General features: G+C 46.0%; 1 protein-coding gene across 1 annotated transcript in view; it reads right to left on the reverse strand.

Annotated features, from left to right (window-relative positions):
• PUF60 (poly(U) binding splicing factor 60) overlaps positions 1–17,974 on the reverse strand; it is a 303,002-nt gene that overhangs the window by 6,406 nt on the left and 278,622 nt on the right. The window contains exons 8-10 of the mRNA XM_030220385.1: positions 7,664–7,854; positions 5,591–5,726; positions 4,180–4,418 (exon numbers count right to left, since the gene is read on the reverse strand). Of these exons, the coding sequence (XP_030076245.1) occupies positions 4,180–4,418; positions 5,591–5,726; positions 7,664–7,854 (566 nt within the window). The remainder of the gene's footprint in view (positions 1–4,179; positions 4,419–5,590; positions 5,727–7,663; positions 7,855–17,974) is intronic.

Genomic DNA, 17,974 nt, shown 5'->3' on the forward strand with positions numbered 1-17,974 from the left:
TGGGGTTCTTTCTCCTCCATCTCTAACTTACATGGATTTGCCTCAGTCATTTGCCTCACAAAATCAATGAATGCAAGCTTCTCCGGTGGCAATTTTCTCCTCTCATAAAGGGGAGGCAGATCTGATGTAAGCTAGTTGAACCCTCTTCAGAGAATACATCTGGCTCATAATCAAAGTCCTAGGAGAGTTCAAGTTAGACCTTGACAAATACTCTTAAGGAGAAGTCTGGGTCTCTGCCTGTCTTGACCTACTAACATTGCTTGTCAGGCCTTCGGCATGGGCATCAAGATACCGAAAATCTCCTATGCCTTGGTGAAGCTTCCTCCCTTAATGCACATGAGATAGACGCATTGGGGGTGATGCCTCTCCTGCAGGTAGACCATAAGCATCAGCCAGATGTCTCTCTGCATTAACATCAACAGTTTTGAAGCCGCAGCATCACACTAAGCAGATAAGTGCTCCATCCACTCATCAAATCTCCTCATGAATTGCTCCTTAAAGGGTGTCATTGGCAAATGCATGGGGAAAGCAGCAGGAGTGGCCACATCCTCCTGAGCTACTTGTGGAGCAGTGGAAGCCACGTCTCATTTCCTTGAAGGCTGTTGCACCCCCTCTGACACCGAGGAGGATGAACAGTCCTCAAGCTGGGGGAAGTTTAAGGACACTGGCTGCCTCGGTGCATGCTCTGATGAGATGTAGCTCAACCTCTGCCTGACATTCAGCATCACAAGTCTTTAGTGTTGAAGTCAAGGACTAATCCTTCCCCTTCCTCGGGCAGGATCCATGGTGACTAATGCTTCCAATGACAAAGTTGATGGGCTGGACATATCAGCACCAAAAATCCATTTGCACTATTTTTCTCTTGGACATCTGTGAACCCAGTTTACCAGAGGAATCATGGCTAGGACACAATTATGGGTATCCATAACAGATACAGTCTTGTTGCACAAGAGGCACTTTTTAAAAACATTACAGGGTATTTTCTAGGACATATCATAGGAAAAACAGCCACTGCAAAATCACAGGAGCCAATTTGGAGCACAAGTACCCTGACCGGGAGCCTGAGGTCCTCAAACTGAGGCCTACATTGGGCTGGTACAAAACACAATGGAAATGTGAAAATGTAGATAAGGATTTGGGGTACAGAACGACAGAAACAAGAGCACAAGAAAAAACAAAACATTTAGCGGAAAAACTTCATCTTCAGGCAAGCTCCAGTGAAGCAGAAAGATGAAGACTAAGATGGTCCAGTGTGACAGCAGCAGGTGGCATGTGCAGTGAAGCAAATCAAAAGCTTCTAGTGCTTAAGCTGGATAACCTTTCCCACATAGGCTCTGTCAGTAACATCATTCATGCTGTGAGGATCTGTTATGCTGCTTGTGCTTTAAAAAAGTAATTTAAAAAACTGAATATTTATTTTTCCTGAAAAACTGATTGGCTCCTGCCCTTGAGGACAAGAAATGCCTACCCCTATCATAAACTCTATCCGAACTTAGCAGCAAATTCAATCTCTCACTGCAGAGTATTTTCAATGCTTATCTGAGCCTTTACCCACCACTCTCTACAGCTAAGAATCCTGTTCTTATTTCAGGCACGGATTTAGTGAAGGGAAGTCTTGCCTCACCAATCTAATGCATTTTTTTGAGGGGGTAAGCAAACATGTGGACAATGGGGAGCCGGTTGATATTGTATATCTGGATTTTCAGAAGGCGTTTGACAAAGTGCCGCACGAAAGACTCCTGAAGAAATTGCAGAGTCATGGAATCGGAGGTAGGGTATTATTATGGATTAAGAACTGGTTGAAAGATAGGAAGCAGAGAGTAGGATTGCGTGGCCAGTATTCTCAGTGGAGGAGGGTAGTTAGTGGGGTCCCGCAGGGGTCTGTGCTGGGTCCGTTGCTTTTTAATGTATTTATAAATGACCTAGAGATGGGAATAACTAGTGAGGTAATTAAATTCGCCGATGACACAAAATTATTCAGGGTCGTCAAGTCGCAGGAGGAATGTGAACGATTACAGGAGGACCTTGCGAGACTGGGAGAATGGGCGTGCAAGTGGCAGATGAAGTTCAATGTTGACAAGTGCAAAGTGATGCATGTGGGTAAGAGGAACCCGAATTATAGCTACGTCTTGCAAGGTTCCGCGTTAGGAGTTACGGATCAAGAAAGGGATCTGGGTGTCGTCGTCGATGATACGCTGAAACCTTCTGCTCAGTGTGCTGCTGCGGCTAGGAAAGCGAATAGAATGTTGGGTGTTATTAAGAAGGGTATGGAGTCCAGGTGTGCGGATGTTATAATGCCGTTGTATCGCTCCATGGTGCGACCGCACCTGGAGTATTGTGTTCAGTACTGGTCTCCGTATCTCAAAAAAGATATAGTAGAATTGGAAAAGGTACAGCGAAGGGCGACGAAAATGATAGTGGGGATGGGACGACTTCCTATGAAGAGAGGCTGAGAAGGCTAGGGCTTTTCAGCTTGGAGAAGAGACGGCTGAGGGGAGATATGATAGAAGTGTATAAAATAATGAGTGGAATGGATCGGGTGGATGTGAAGCGACTGTTCACGCTATCCAAAAATACTAGGACTAGAGGGCATGAGTTGAAGCTACAGTGTGGTAAATTTAAAACGAATCGGAGAAAATTTTTCTTCACCCAACGTGTAATTAGACTCTGGAATTCATTGCCGGAGAACGTGGTACGGGCGGTTAGCTTGACGGAGTTTAAAAAGGGGTTAGATAGATTCCTAAAGGACAAGTCCATAGACCGCTATTAAATGGACTGGAAAAATTCCTCATTTTTAGGTATAACTTGTCTGGAATGTTTTTACGTTTGGGGAGCGTGCCAGGTGCCCTTGACCTGGATTGGCCACTGTCGGTGACAGGATGCTGGGCTAGATGGACCTTTGGTCTTTCCCAGTATGGCACTACTTATGTACTTATGTAGGCATTACCTCTCACTCCTCTGCCACGGAGGATCCTCAATGCCTATCCTAGTCTAGGCCTTTATCCCTTACTCCCTTCACAGCTAAGGATCCTCTGTGCTTATTTTAGGCTTATCCCTCACTTCATTATACCATGCAAGCACACAGAACAGCCACTTTTTGAGATCACGTCAAGGCTGGAAAAATGAGAATCTGAAGACACACAAGTGAAATGTAAATGAAGCAGCAGGACTGATCTACCCTGCTGAGCTTTAGTTTACAAACCTGTAATGCTACACCAAGCTTATAAAGGAAAAGAACAGCCAGTGGGGAAAGATGTTCCAATCCCCAAAACAGAAAAACACTACAAGGAAAAAAATGCAAGAAATGAAGAAACAGGTGGCAGGAATTTGTCTTTCAGAAATTCAAATTCACACTGTGTAGAACAGCCACACCCTGTGACCCCGTGTTAGAATTAAATTTGAGAAACTGGGATCATACTCAACATTTCATGGACAAGATGCGAGATTCATTACAATCATGGTATTTACAAAATTAACCCACTTGGAGACAGTACTCCAAGAGTGACCCAGTGGGATAAAGCCCTTCAGCTGTCCTGTATATTTCCAGTAGCATGTTGAGATGCTGATAGTTCTCAAGGAACACTGCAATATTTTCCACCTGTTCTTCTCTGGCAAAGATGTACCACCAGTCACAGTCTGTACTCATATCCAGAGTCCAGCAATAGTTTCTCTGCTACAAGCTGAGAAAGTGGTAGCCACCTGAGTTAGGGACAGAGTAATACAGGGGTAATGGGATTTGATATATTGCCTTGCTGTGGTAAAATCAAAGCAGTTTACATTTATTATTTGCAGGTACTTTCTCTGTCTCTAGTGGACACAAAATCCAAGTATTATACCTAAGACAATGGAGGGTTAAGTGACTTCCCCATGTTCTCAGCACAGTGCACTAACCACTAGGCTACTCCTCCACTCCAATTAGTGTCCTCACAGATCTCAAAAGCAACGAGGACCACAGTTAAGGAAATGCATGTTTACTACTGAACTTATGCTTAACATAGTAAAAGCATATAGTAAAAGCCAACAGAAGAAGGCTAGAAGCACAGAACAGAGTATATTTACCAGGCAAAGATCCTTTGCCTGGTAAATATACTCTATTCTGTGCCCTTTGCCTGGTAAATATACTCTATTCTGTGCTGACCGCAAATGATGCCCTCTACCCCAAACCCCCTGCACTATTACCTCTTGTTTGCGCATCAATTTCTGCATGACCATGTGCCGTGCACTGCTGCCTGATATGCTCATGTGCTCCTGCTCACTGAGCATCTCTGGCCGCTCTGACTCTTGCGATGTTTCCTCCTCCTCTTCCTTCTTCTTCACTGCTTCCAGTAGAGCCAGCGCAGGAGGACTTGACAGGATAGGGTTTATTACGCCAACCTGTGGGATAGTCACTGGGATGGCAGGTCGAGCAGGAGTCACACCTACAAGATGTATAGAATTCCATACATGGGTTACATATACAGCCTTTCCTGTTTATTCTCCCTGCACTGCTTCCATCCTAACTTCTTGTATTCTAGCTTTAAGTAGGGACCCTTAAGATAACACACCCATCCCTTACTCTTCATCCATTTGATATCAGAAACCATCCTAGTTGCTCTCCTTACTCCTTTCATCTGGCTCTCATCAAACACCATCATAAACCACCTCTCTTCCTTCATCAGGGGCATCGTACATGGCCTCTCTCCTTACTCCTTCCCAATTGGCTATCATGACCTGTGGTCTCCAGTGTTTGCCTTTTTTTAATCCAAAAAGAGGCCTAATCAGTATGTCTCTCCCTTACCAACTGATGCACAAGCTCAGTTATATCAGTAGAACTGTGAGCTCAGGACAGCCTATGGAGCTAAATAGGGACTGGATACCAGGACTCTTACCCTAAGAGAGCAGTGTTAAGCAATGACGTATTCCTTCTACGAGTTCTACCCAGTTCTGGAAAAGACTGAAGGGCTATTCAGAAGACAGGTCACAACAAATGGTCAACAAGTCATCCTTGGACTGTGTTTTGTTCTTATACATGGTAGCCCTTCTTATTTAGCATTCAAACTGTTCTTTTGTGCTCAGCCTAGGATTCTTCGGTCATTGCACAATGGCTGGCTGTACATCACGCACACCTGGTGTCCACTCAGCCAAGAGCAGTTTATTGTGCAGCTCCATTCTTCCGGAAATCCTTGCCAGTGGTCTTATGAATGGCACCCTCCCTAGCAAAATGTAAGGTCACCTTGAGAAGTCACCTGCTCCAATAGGCCTTCCCTGACTAGTATGAATTTGGTGGGCTAGTCTGGGACTTATGCAGATTCAGTCTTTTTTTCTCTCTTTCACTAGTTAAACTCGCTGCCTATCTAACTTTCCTAATATAAATTGTATTCCTTACCTTGATTCTGTCTCATTATTATGTACACCTCTCTGCTGTGCTGTATGAAGTGCAGCTATATTAAGCTTAATAAACCATTAACTATAAACCAAGCGTGATATATGGTCTTAGCAGCTCAGCATTTACCTCAATGGACAGAATGGAGCTAAGTAGCACCCAAGGCTTGCTCTGAGAGATAATGGGGAGGAAGAGTGTCATCTGGCTAACAGGAGGGAATAGACTCACCTGTGATGACTCCAGGTGCCTGTGCTGCCATTACAGCCTGTGGTAAGGTTCCTAGGGGCTGTGCCAATGTCAATGCAGGTGACACCAGCCCAGGAGTTGCCAAAGTGCTTAGCACAGCAGCTCCTGCCACTGCTTCCTAGAACAGGAAATAAAGCACTCGATTAATTCTAACTGCCAAGACTCACTGCAATGGCTGATGTTTCAATAGCATCCCTTTTCTTGTTAATACCATATTTACATAGTGCCAGCTGTGCAAGCACTGATATACAACACAAAGAGAGCCATATTCAAAAGATTTGTCTGAGTAACTTTGGGAGTTATGTGGACCAAAACTTTATCTGGTTATGAAGTGAATGGCTTTATTTAGCCATAAAAGCCATGAAACTGGAATAGCTGTCAAAGTTACCAGGTAACTTTAACTGGTTGTATCCAACAGTCAAACCTATCTGATTAAGATAACCAACCTAGTTAACTGCCATGAGCAAAACCTTGACTCAACTATCAAACCCACATCTTTCTCAATGAGGACACCTAGTGGCCAGGATCTATAGGAGGAAAATGGCTATATCCCACAGCCAAGTACTACAGCTGGGCTACGGAGATATGAAAATAAAAGGGGGGGGGGGGGGGGACCCTGGCTAAGTGCAAATGCATGCCAATGATGCAGTAGCCCACCAGAGGCTGATCTTAGGATCTTAGTTCAGCTGGAAGAACCGTCTGGCTAAGGAAAAAAAATAATAGCAATGTTCTGGAAAGTTCTCCACATTCTCCTCTGACAAAAGCAATACATGTCATGTACCCTTGTTTGACTCAGATATCATCAGAGAATGAACATAGCAAGTCCTGCAGATATTCGCATATAGCAAGTACTGCAGATATTCGCATAGAGCTGACCTTACATATAAGCTATGTCCCTAACTTTCTCCTTAAGTACTGAGAGAATGTGATGACTAGCATACAGATAATCGGGGGGCACCCGATCCCAGGACCAGCATCTCCCCCTTCCTCTCCCTATTCCTCCAAGGTTCAGCATCTCACCTCCCGGTCCTGCAGCCAGCATAATCTTCCCTCTTCCTTCCCCAGGCAGCTGCTGTTCCCATACCTCTTCCAGAGCTCCAAAAGTGTAGTGTGCTAGCTCAAGGCCTTCCTGTATAGGCCTGTGTAGAAGTGTGCTACAGGGTCCCGCCCTCTCCCTAGCACAAAATGCATCACGGGAGCTTTCAAAAGAGTGTGCCCTTTTTCTAAAGAGCTCCCAAGATGCATTTTCCCGTCAGGGAGAAGGTGGGACACAACAGCATGCTTGAGCACAGGCCTCTACAGGAAGGCCCCATGCCAATGCACAACACCATTGGCGTGCTGGAAGAATTCTGGGGAATATCAGCTACACGGGGAAGGGACGGGGAAGGTGATGCTACTGTGGAATCAGGTGGTGACACAGGAGTTGAGATTCTGGACCGGGAGTGGGGAATAGGGAGAGGCTAGTCCCAGCATGGGGTGAATAAGGGAGGGAGGGGACATGCTGGACTCATTTGCATAGAGGTCATCTCCCTGATTTTTGATTCTTAAATGTGTCATAAATTTTGCAACCTTCACTTTATGGATGAGCTGGAACAACACAGGTAGCAGTGATGTGATTTTCCTCCACAATGCTCTGGAAGATTCAACCACAGATTCATCCTGAATTCTTTATTGCCAAACTGAGCAAAATGAAACCTACAAAGAGGTTTTTGTACATTTTCACACCCACAACAGAGTTTTGGCTCTTCTTACCCTCATAATGTTTCATGCCTAGCTATGTTCACTGAGTGTCTTGTAACACATATAATTAGCATCCAGCAAGCAAAATACTCTGGATATCACATTCGATCATGGAACACCATCAGGGTTAGAGATGTTCAACTTAACACCCAACACTCTGCCTTTCTTGGATATTGAAAGAACAGTTGCAGTTTGTAGTTCAGTTTCTAAATGCCCTGTGGATTTTCTTAGTTCCTGCGCTAAGCTAGTGAACTACTAGTGAGCTGATTGTGTACACACACTTTCCTTTTGTAACCCTTCATCCCACTACCTTACCTGTGCTGTGATTTTAGCTGTTGCTGCAGCAGCTGCTACTGCAGCTGCTGGGGGCAATCCTCCTGGTGTGGTTGGGGTGAGGAGAGGCATGGGAGGAGTGACAGCTTTACCAACCCGCAGATACTGACCACCCAGGTCAAAGAGATTCATGGAGGACACGGCATCCTGTGAAGACTGCGACTTGTCATACTCTGCAACATCAAACACACATGCTGATCTCTGCTGCAAAGTAAGGGTTTACCCCTCAGAATCAAATCCAGAGAAATAGGCAAGAGTAGATAGGAAAGAAAACATTCCAGATGTTCTAAACAGTGAAATAGAAAGTGATGGAAACAGTGGCGTAGCCAGACAGCTAATTATGGATGGGTCTGAGCCCAAAGTAGGTGGGCACAATATTTTCACTGCCCTGCCCTACCCCGACCGCAAAATATAAATACACTGGCTAATAAGGATCCTCAAGTTCTGTCAGCTGAAGACTTTCTCTGAAGGTGGCCACAACTCCCTTTTACGAAACTGGGCAGGCAGCAGCAACGGCCCTAAGCCACTGATGCCAGCACCCTATGCATTCTTAGCTGTCGGTGACTCAAGGACGCTGTTGCCAACTGCAGAGCTTGGTAGAAGGAAGTTCTGGCCGTCTTTGGAGGAGGTCCTCAGCTGGGGAGGCTTGGAATCCCTACCAGCTATACAGCAAGGGTCAGAACTGGTGTTAGACATGCTAGGGCCCCCACCCTGATCCCTTCTCCTCCCTGCCTTCCCTCCAATTTCCCCACCTGCCATTACTGTCACACTGACAGACCCTCACCAAATACAGAACAAGGGATCACAAATCAGAAATAAAAATATTTAAACAAAAATTGTACTGGGAACCCCAAACTTAGCATGTGAATGTGAATAGGGGCCATAAATGACTTCTCTCTCCCTCCTCCAGATTTCAACCCCTTCTTCCACCTCAATCTCACTGTTTTTCCTCCTTTGAAGTCCATTCTATCCGCCTTTTCTCTCCTCTGCCTCTTCGAATAGCGGTCATTTATCGTCCCCCTGATAAGTCCCTTTCATCCTCCCATGTTTCCCATAAGTCCCTATCCTCCCATGTTTCAAACCTCCTCTCTACTGTGGCACCATCCACGTCTGTCAACGAGGCTGTTTCTTCTTACAACAATACTCTATCCTCTGCCTTAGACACTCTTGCACCTTTGATGACCCGCCCTGTAAGGCGTACAAAACCCCAACCTTGGCTGACTTCTAATATCCGCTACCTACGTTCCTGTACTCGCTCCGCCGAACGCCTCTGGCAGAAATCTCGGGCCCTTGCTGATTTCTTACACTTTAAGTTCATGCTGACCTCCTTCCAATCTGCTCTTTTACGTACCAAACAGGATTATTATATCCAACTGACCAACTCTCTTGGCTCTAATCCTCGACTTCTCTTCACCACATTGAACTCTCTCCTCAAGGTGCCCCCTCCCCCAACTCCCCCTTCATTATCTCCTCAGACCCTTGCTGAATTCTTTCACAACAAGCTTCAAAAGATAAACCTTGCTTTCTCTACCTCACCACCTCTCCCTCCACTAGTCCATTCCCCTCTCTCTCCTTCCCCTCATTCCCTTTCCTCCTTTCCTGAAGTTACTATTGAGGAAACTACACTTCTCCTTTCTTCCTCAAAATGTACCACCTGTTCCTCTGATCCCATTCCCACCCACCTTCTTAATGCCATCTCTCCTGCTCTTATTCCTTTTATCTGTCACATTCTCAACCTCTCACTTTCCACTGCGACTGTCCCTGCTGCCTTTAAACATGCTGTGGTCACACCTCTCCTTAAGAAGCCTTCACTCGACCCTACTTGTCCCTCTAATTACCGACCCATCTCCCTCCTTCCTTTTCTCTCCAAATTACTTGAGTGTGCTGTTCACCGCCGCTGCCTTGATTTTCTCTCCTCACATGCTATTCTTGACCCACTACAATCTGGTTTTCGCCCTCTCCACTCAACCGAAACTGCGCTTACTAAAGTCTCCAATGACCTATTACTGGCTAAATCCAGAGGTCAATATTCCATCCTCATTCTTCTTGATCTTTCCGCTGCTTTTGACACTGTCGATCACAGCATACTTCTCGATACCCTGTCCTCACTTGGATTCCAGGGCTCTGTCCTTTCCTGGTTCTCTTCCTACCTCTCCCTCCGCACCTTTATTGTTCACTCTGGTGGATCCTCTTCTACTTCTATCCCTCTGCCTGTCGGCGTACCTCAGGGTTCTGTTCTTGGTCCCCTCCTCTTTTCTATCTACACTTCTTCCCTTGGTTCATTAATCTCATCCCATGCCTTTTCCTACCATCTCTATGCTGATGACTCCCAAATCTACCTTTCTACCCCTGATATCTCACCTTGCATCCAAACCAAAGTTTCAGCGTGCTTGTCTGACATTGCTGTCTGGATGTCTCAACGCCACCTGAAATTAAATATGACCAAAACCGAGCTTCTCATTTTCTTCCCCAAACCCACCTCCCCGCTCCCCCCGTTTTCTATTTCTGTTGATGGCTCTCTCATTCTCCCCGTCTCCTCAGCTCGAAACCTTGGGGTCATCTTTGACTCTTCTCTCTCCTTCTCTGCTCATATCCAGCAGATTGCCAAGACCTGTCGTTTCTTTCTTTACAACATCCGTAAAATCCGCCCCTTTCTTTCCGAGCACTCTACCAAAACCCTCATCCACACCCTTGTCACCTCTTGTTTAGACTACTGCAATCTGCTTCTTGCTGGCCTCCCACTTAGTCACCTCTCCCCTCTCCAGTTGGTTCAAAACTCTGCTGCCCGTCTCATCTTCCGCCAGGGTCGCTTTACTCATACTACCCCTCTCCTCAAGACCCTTCACTGGCTCCCTATCCGTTTTCGCATCCTGTTCAAACTTCTTCTACTAACCTATAAATGTACTCACTCTGCTGCTCCCCAGTATCTCTCCACACTCGTCCTTCCCTACACCCCTCCCGTGCACTCCGCTCCATGGATAAATCCTTCTTATCTGTTCCCTTCTCCACTACTGCCAACTCCAGACTTCGCGCCTTCTGTCTCGCTGCACCCTACGCCTGGAATAAACTTCCTGAGCCCCTACGTCTTGCCCCATCCTTGGCCACCTTTAAATCTAGACTGAAAGCCCACCTCTTTAACATTGCTTTTGACTCGTAACCACTCGCCTCCACCTACCCTCCTCTCTTCCTTCCCGTTCACATTAATTGATTTGATTACTTTATTTATTTTTTGTCTATTAGATTGTAAGCTCTTTGAGCAGGGACTGTCTTTCTTCTATGTTTGTGCAGTGCTGCGGAAGCCTTGTAGCGCTATAGAAATGCTAAATAGTAGTAGTAGTAGCATGTACTGCAATACTGGAGAAATAAAAACAGAAATGCATTTCCTTTCTACTGAACACAATACAAACACATTTGCTATGCAGATTTCCCAAAGCCAACATATTCCATTTAAAACATTCAAAATAAATTGCTTTTTTCTACCTTTGTGACTGGACATTGTATTTTTCCATCATGTTGGTTGCAGTTTCTCTTCTGCTTTCCTGACTGTCGTCTTCTAATTCTCTTTCAAGCAGCTGCTGTCCATTTGTCTTTTTACCCTCACTACACCTGCTTCTGACATATTGTATGTTTTTTTTAAAGCTCTTTCCTCTCTTTTTTCTTCTTTCTGCTTCGCTGTCAACTCAAATTGCACCCTCTCACTGTTCTCCTCCTTTTTAGTTTACAGCTACCTATCAGATAGCCATCTTCTCTCATCCACTAGGCTTTTCTATTTCCCCATCGCACTCCTTCCCCAGCCCTCCATTCCCTTTCATTACTATATTTCTATCCTCTGTAATCCCTTATCCTTTCATTCATTTCCGTGCCACCCCCTTCCTCCCCCTCCTGGCCTCGATTCCACCATTTCCAGCATCTTCCTCCCTCTGCCCTTCTAGTCTGCTCCCTCTTTCTCCCCCCCCCCCCCCCACTCTTGTAAGCCTTACATCTCTCTGTCCCTTCTCTCTTCCCTCCTGCCCTCTCCCCCATGTTCCAACATTTCTCCTTCTCTCTTCCCTCACTCCCACTGTCCAGCATCTCTCCATTACTCTCTTCTGCTCCTGATTCAACATCTCCTCCTTTCTCCCCTCTTTACCTCCTGTGTATCTCTCTCTCTCTGCCTCTCATCCACCCCCAGGTCTAACATATCTCCCTCTCTCCCACTTTCCACCATCTCTCCTTCTCTTGTGCCACAGGTCTAACACTTCTCTTCCCCCTCCCTCATACAGCATTTTCTGCCTCTCTCCCACTGTCTACCATGCCTCTCTCCCTCCCTTGTGTCCCGTCCAACATCTCTTCCTCCTCTTTACCATCATGTCCAAGATTTCACCATCTCCCCCTCCTCACCACCCCTTTGTCCAACATTTACCATCTCTTCTTCTCCACTACCCCATGTCCAACATTTCTTCCTCTCTCATCCCTCTCCCCCCCTATGCAGCATGTTCCTCTCCCCCCCCCCAAACCATATGCAAGATTTTTTCCTTTCTTACACCTTTTCACCCTATGTCCCACAATTCTCTCTCTCTCTTGCCCTTCCCCATCTTGTGCCCTCCCCCCATGTAGCATCTCTCTTTCGGAAGGAGATATCCCCCCTCCCCCAAACTCTCCTTCTCACTTCAATGGGGCAGCACCCTTAACAGTGCTGGTATTGGAGGAAGCAGGCTGAGCTCCCACGATCCTGCACCTGCCTCCCCCTCTCTCAGTGGCAGCGATTCTCACACGCTGCCTACCGCCATTAACCCGGAAGCATCTTCTCTGCTGTGTCCTGCCACAGCAGAAATAGGAAGTTGCGACAAAGGAGGCGGGACATGGCAGAGGAGATGCTTCCGGATTAGCGGTGGTAGGCAATGTATGGGAATTGCTACCGCTGTCGCTGAGAGAGAGGGAGGCAGGATCATGGGAGCTCAGCCTGCTCCCTCCGCTACCGTGCTGATAAAGGTGTTCTGCTGCCTGCGCTGTTAAGAGTGCTCCACTGCTGGCCCACCCGTGGCTACGCCCCTGGACAGAAAAGAAGTATTAGAAAGCAGGACAGAGAGGCAAAAAAGAATACTGACGTTGGAGATTCAAAAGAAGGTGTAGAGTAGAAAAGCCCTTAAAAGAGATAGGTGGACAGAAACAGGCTTTTAAAAATTCTTAAAATGGTATAAAATTTGAGAAGATCTAAACAAGTATTTTAATGACAAAGGAAATCAGGTGAACTGGTTACTAACATAAGATATTTCATTAAGTCATATAGGCATTAAAAGGGCACATTTATCTCTAACCCTAAGAAAATCTGTGATGCTTTAAGGGCCTTATCCCCCCCCCCCCCCCAACCTTTACTCCTCTAGGACTGGGAAATGCCATTAAAGTCTAGGGCAGGGGAAGGGCAACCTTTATACAGAGAAGGCTGCATGAACCTCAGTACTATTCCTAGCATGCTGCAAGATTACAAATAATGTCAAAACCAGAAATGCACAAAATTCCATAGACCTTCTGTGACACATGAATAAATAAGGGGGTGGGGTGGGGTGGGGATGGGACTTGATATACTGCCTTCCTGTGGTTACAATCAAAGCAGTTTATATGTTATACAGATACTTATTTTGTATCTGGGGCAATGGAGGGTAAGTGACTTGCCCAGAGTTACAAGGTGCTGCAGTGGGAACTGAAACCACATCCCCTGGTTCTCAGGCCACTGCACTAACCATAAGTTAAAATAAGTACAAATTTAACTAAAAATGATGGACACTGCTAGAGTGGCTATTCTGAAAATATTTGTGAAATACAGTATATAAAATTGTCATAACTCTGCTTAATGGCATTTTCTGAATATAATTCCCATGGTCTCGGGGGCTGCATAAAATTAAATGGCAGGCTGCCCAACCCTGGTCTAAGGGAAAATGGCTTGTCCAAATCCTTCAACAGCCAATTTTCAGATCAGTTAGTGGCCACATTAGGCGAAGTGCATCAATCTTTCAGAGCCAGTGATGCCAGCCACTACTTAAGCTATATAGAAACTGGGTAAAACCCTAAGAAATGCTATTCTTACCACCCTATATCCTTAACAGGAATATTAACATCATGGCTAAGGTTTTAGCAAAGTGTTTGGAACATCTTCTGCAAGACAAGATCCACAGAATTCAAACTGGTTTGGCTTAAGGAACATTAAGGGACACATAAACTGGTTTGCTTAAGGAATACAACGTATGACCACCTAAACTTCCGGAAATCACTAAAAACTAACCTGTTCAAAAAGGCATACCCTACCGACCCAACTTAAATGCCTGAACCCTGCAACACAACGAAACCAAAGCTCGTAATGGACATAAAATAACTCTTCCTCTCCACAATTCCCTAATGTGTCTGTTACACATGAACCTTATTCTACCGCAATATCACTTTGTATTTGTTCATGCCAGAATGGGCGAATGCCTTTACGGTACTATGTAAGCCACACTGAGCCTGCAAATAGGTGGGAAAGTGTGGGATCCAAATGTAACAAATAAATAAATAAATAAATAAATAAATAAATAAATATTAAGGGAAACATAACATTAGAATAGTTGCCTTAATACCCGTAGCTAAAGGAAGGAAAGAGAAATCCTTCACTAATGTCTTTTGATGACAAAAAGAAAGGTTTTCAACAAGGTAGACTGGCAATTTTTGTACAGTAACTTTCTTAAGAGGGCAAAATTTATGCAGTGTAAAACTCTAAATGTATACTATAAAGTGCGTAAACAAGAAGAGTCACTTGAGTACTGTAACTACAGATTATTCATTCTGAGGCACTGTTCTTTGGCACTCCCTAGATACATCTATGAAAATGGGCACTATTTGATAAGTACATAAGTATCGCCATACTGGGACAGACCAAAGGTCCATCAAGCCCAGCATCCTGTTTCCAACAGTGGCCAATCCAGGTCACAAATACCTGGCAAGATCCCCAGAAAGTACAAAACATTTTATGCTGCTTATCCCAAAAATAGTAGATTTTCCCCTAGTCCAATTTAATAATGGTCTATGGACTTTTCCTTTAGGAAGCTGTCCAAACCTTTTTTAAACTCTGCTAAGCTACTGTTATGGTATAGAAGAATTGTTCTGTAGGTCCTGAATGACATTTATAGTTTTGATTTACTTCTTAGTATGCCTAGTACTGGATTTTGGATTTAGATCACACCTTTTTCAGTAGTAGCTCAAGGCAAGTTATATTCAGATACAGTATGTATCTTCCTATCAAGATGTCCAATCAAGAAATACAGAGATGAAAGGGACAGATCATCTTTTTCCACAGAAATGCTCACCTGCTGCTTCATAGGAACACAGTACATGAAAGCACATTAAAAAAAAAAAAAAACGGTCCATCCAGTCTACTCAGTTGTGATATATCATCTATGGGCAGATAGGCAAATAAAATTCCCATGATTGCTCCAACAATAACCCTGTCCCCAACCCTAACATAGTAGATGATGGCAGATAAAGATCCATCCAGTCTGCCCAGCCAGATAAACTCATAGCATAAGGTATGATGTGAAACTTCATATGTATACCTGATCTTATACGTCCTTGCCATTTTTAGGGCATAGGCTGTAGAAGTCTGCCCAACACTGTCCTAAAACTTATAAAGTTATTACTGAAGTTCCACTCCAGCTCAATCTGTCCAGCCATGATCAGGGAACAGACAGTAGAAGTCTGCCCAGCACTGGCTTTGCTTCCCAATTACTGGTGATGCTATTAATCACTACTAAGCTTCTATGAATCCATTCCTTTTAAATAGGATTCCTTTGTGTTTATCCCCCACAAATTTTTTTAATTCTTCTCCTTATCTGTCCCAAGCATGCCCAAAACCTGCCACAGTGATGGCCTCCACCACCTCCACCACCACATGTCTTTTCAGATACTGATGTTTATTTTATTTATTACAGAATTTATAAGCTTCCCTCCTAGCCCACTCAGAGAAGTTCAAGGCAGCACAAAAAAGCGAATGCTACATACCTGTAGAAGGTATTCTCCGAGGACAGCAGGCTGATTGTTCTCACTGATGGGTGACGTCCACGGCAGCCCCTCCAATCGGAAAACTTCACTAGCAAAGTCCTTTGCTAGTCCTCGGCGCGCACTGCGCATGCGGCCGTCTTCCCGCCCGAAACCGGCTCGAGCCGGCCAGTCCAGTATGTAGCAAGACAATACACTTCAAGGGAAGACACAACTCCAAAGGGGAGGCGGGCGGGTTTGTGAGAACAATCAGCCTGCTGTCCTCGGAGAATACCTTCTACAGGTATGTAGCATTCGCTTTCTCCGAGGACAAGCAGGCTGCTTGTTCTCACTGATGGGGTATCCCTAGCCCCCAGGCTCACTCAAAACAACAACCATGGTCAATTGGGCCTCGCAACGGCGAGGACATAACTGAGATTGACCTAAAAAATTTACCAACTAACTGAGAGTGCAGCCTGGAACAGAACAAACAGGGCCCTCGGGGGGTGGAGTTGGATCCTAAAGCCCAAACAGGTTCTGAAGAACTGACTGCCCGAACCGACTGTCGCGTCGGGTATCCTGCTGCAGGCAGTAATGAGTTGTGAATGTGTGGACAGATGACCACGTCGCAGCTTTGCAAATTTCTTCAATGGAGGCTGACTTCAAGTGGGCTACCGACGCAGCCATGGCTCGAACATTATGAGCCGTGACATGACCCTCAAGAGCCAGCCCCGCCTGGGCGTAAGTGAAGGAAATGCAATCTGCTAGCCAATTGGATATGGTGCGTTTTCCTACAGCCACTCCCCTCCTATTGGGATCAAAAGAAACAAACAATTGGGCGGACTGTCTGTGGGGCTGTGTCCGCTCCAGATAGAAGGCCAATGCTCTCTTGCAGTCCAATGTGTGCAGCTGACGCTCAGCAGGGCAGGAATGAGGACGGGGAAAGAATGTTGGCAAGACAATTGACTGGTTCAGATGGAACTCCGACACGACCTTTGGCAGAAACTTAGGGTGAGTGCGGAGGACTACTCTGTTGTGATGAAATTTGGTGTAAGGGGCCTGGGCTACCAGGGCCTGAAGCTCACTGACTCTACGAGCCGAAGTAACTGCCACCAAGAAAATGACCTTCCAGGTCAAGTACTTCGGATGGCAGGAATTCAGTGGCTCAAAAGGAGGTTTCATCAGCTGGGTGAGAACGACATTGAGATCCCATGACACTGTAGGAGGCTTGACAGGGGGCTTTGACAAAAGCAAACCTCTCATGAAGCGAACAACTAAAGGCTGTCCTGAGATCGGCTTACCTTCCACACGGTAATGGTATGCACTAATCGCACTAAGGTGAACCCTTACGGAGTTGGTCTTGAGACCAGACTCAGACAAGTGCAGAAGGTAATCAAGCAGGGTCTGTGTAGGACAAGAGCGAGGATCTAAGGCCTTGCTGTCACACCAGACGGCAAACCTCCTCCATTGAAAGAAGTAACTCCTCTTAGTGGAATCTTTCCTGGAAGCAAGCAAGATGCGGGAGACACCCTCTGACAGACCCAAAGAGGCAAAGTCTACGCCCTCAACATCCAGGCCGTAAGAGCCAGCGACTGGAGGTTGGGATGCAGAAGAGCCCCTTCGTCCTGTGTGATGAGGGTCGGAAAACACTCCAATCTCCACGGTTCTTCGGAGGACAACTCCAGAAGAAGAGGGAACCAGATCTGACGCGGCCAAAAGGGAGCAATCAGAATCATGGTGCCTCGGTCTTGCTTGAGTTTCAACAAAGTCTTCCCCACCAGAGGGATGGGAGGATAAGCATACAGCAGGCCCTCCCCCCAATCCAGGAGGAAGGCATCCGATGCCAGTCTGCCGTGGGCCTGAAGCCTGGAACAGAACTGAGGGACTTTGTGGTTCACTCGAGATGCGAAGAGATCTACCAAGGGGGTGCCCCACGCTTGGAAGACCTGGCGCACCACTCGGGAGTTGAGCGACCACTCGTGAGGTTGCATAATCCTGCTCAACCTGTCGGCCAGACTGTTGTTTACGCCTGCCAGATATGTGGCTTGGAGCACCATGCCTTGACGGCGAGCCCAGAGCCACATGCTGACGGCTTCCTGACACAGGGGGCGAGATCCGGTGCCCCCCTGCTTGTTGACATAGTACATGGCAACCTGGTTGTCTGTCTGAATTTGGATAATTTGGTGGGACAGCCGATCTCTGAAAGCCTTCAGAGCGTTCCAGATCGCTCGTAACTCCAGAAGATTGATCTGCAGATCGCGTTCCTGGAGGGACCAGCTTCCTTGGGTGTGGAGCCCATCGACATGAGCT

This window comes from Microcaecilia unicolor, chromosome 1 (genome assembly GCF_901765095.1).
Source record: "Microcaecilia unicolor chromosome 1, aMicUni1.1, whole genome shotgun sequence".
NCBI classification, from domain to species: domain Eukaryota; kingdom Metazoa; phylum Chordata; class Amphibia; order Gymnophiona; family Siphonopidae; genus Microcaecilia; species Microcaecilia unicolor.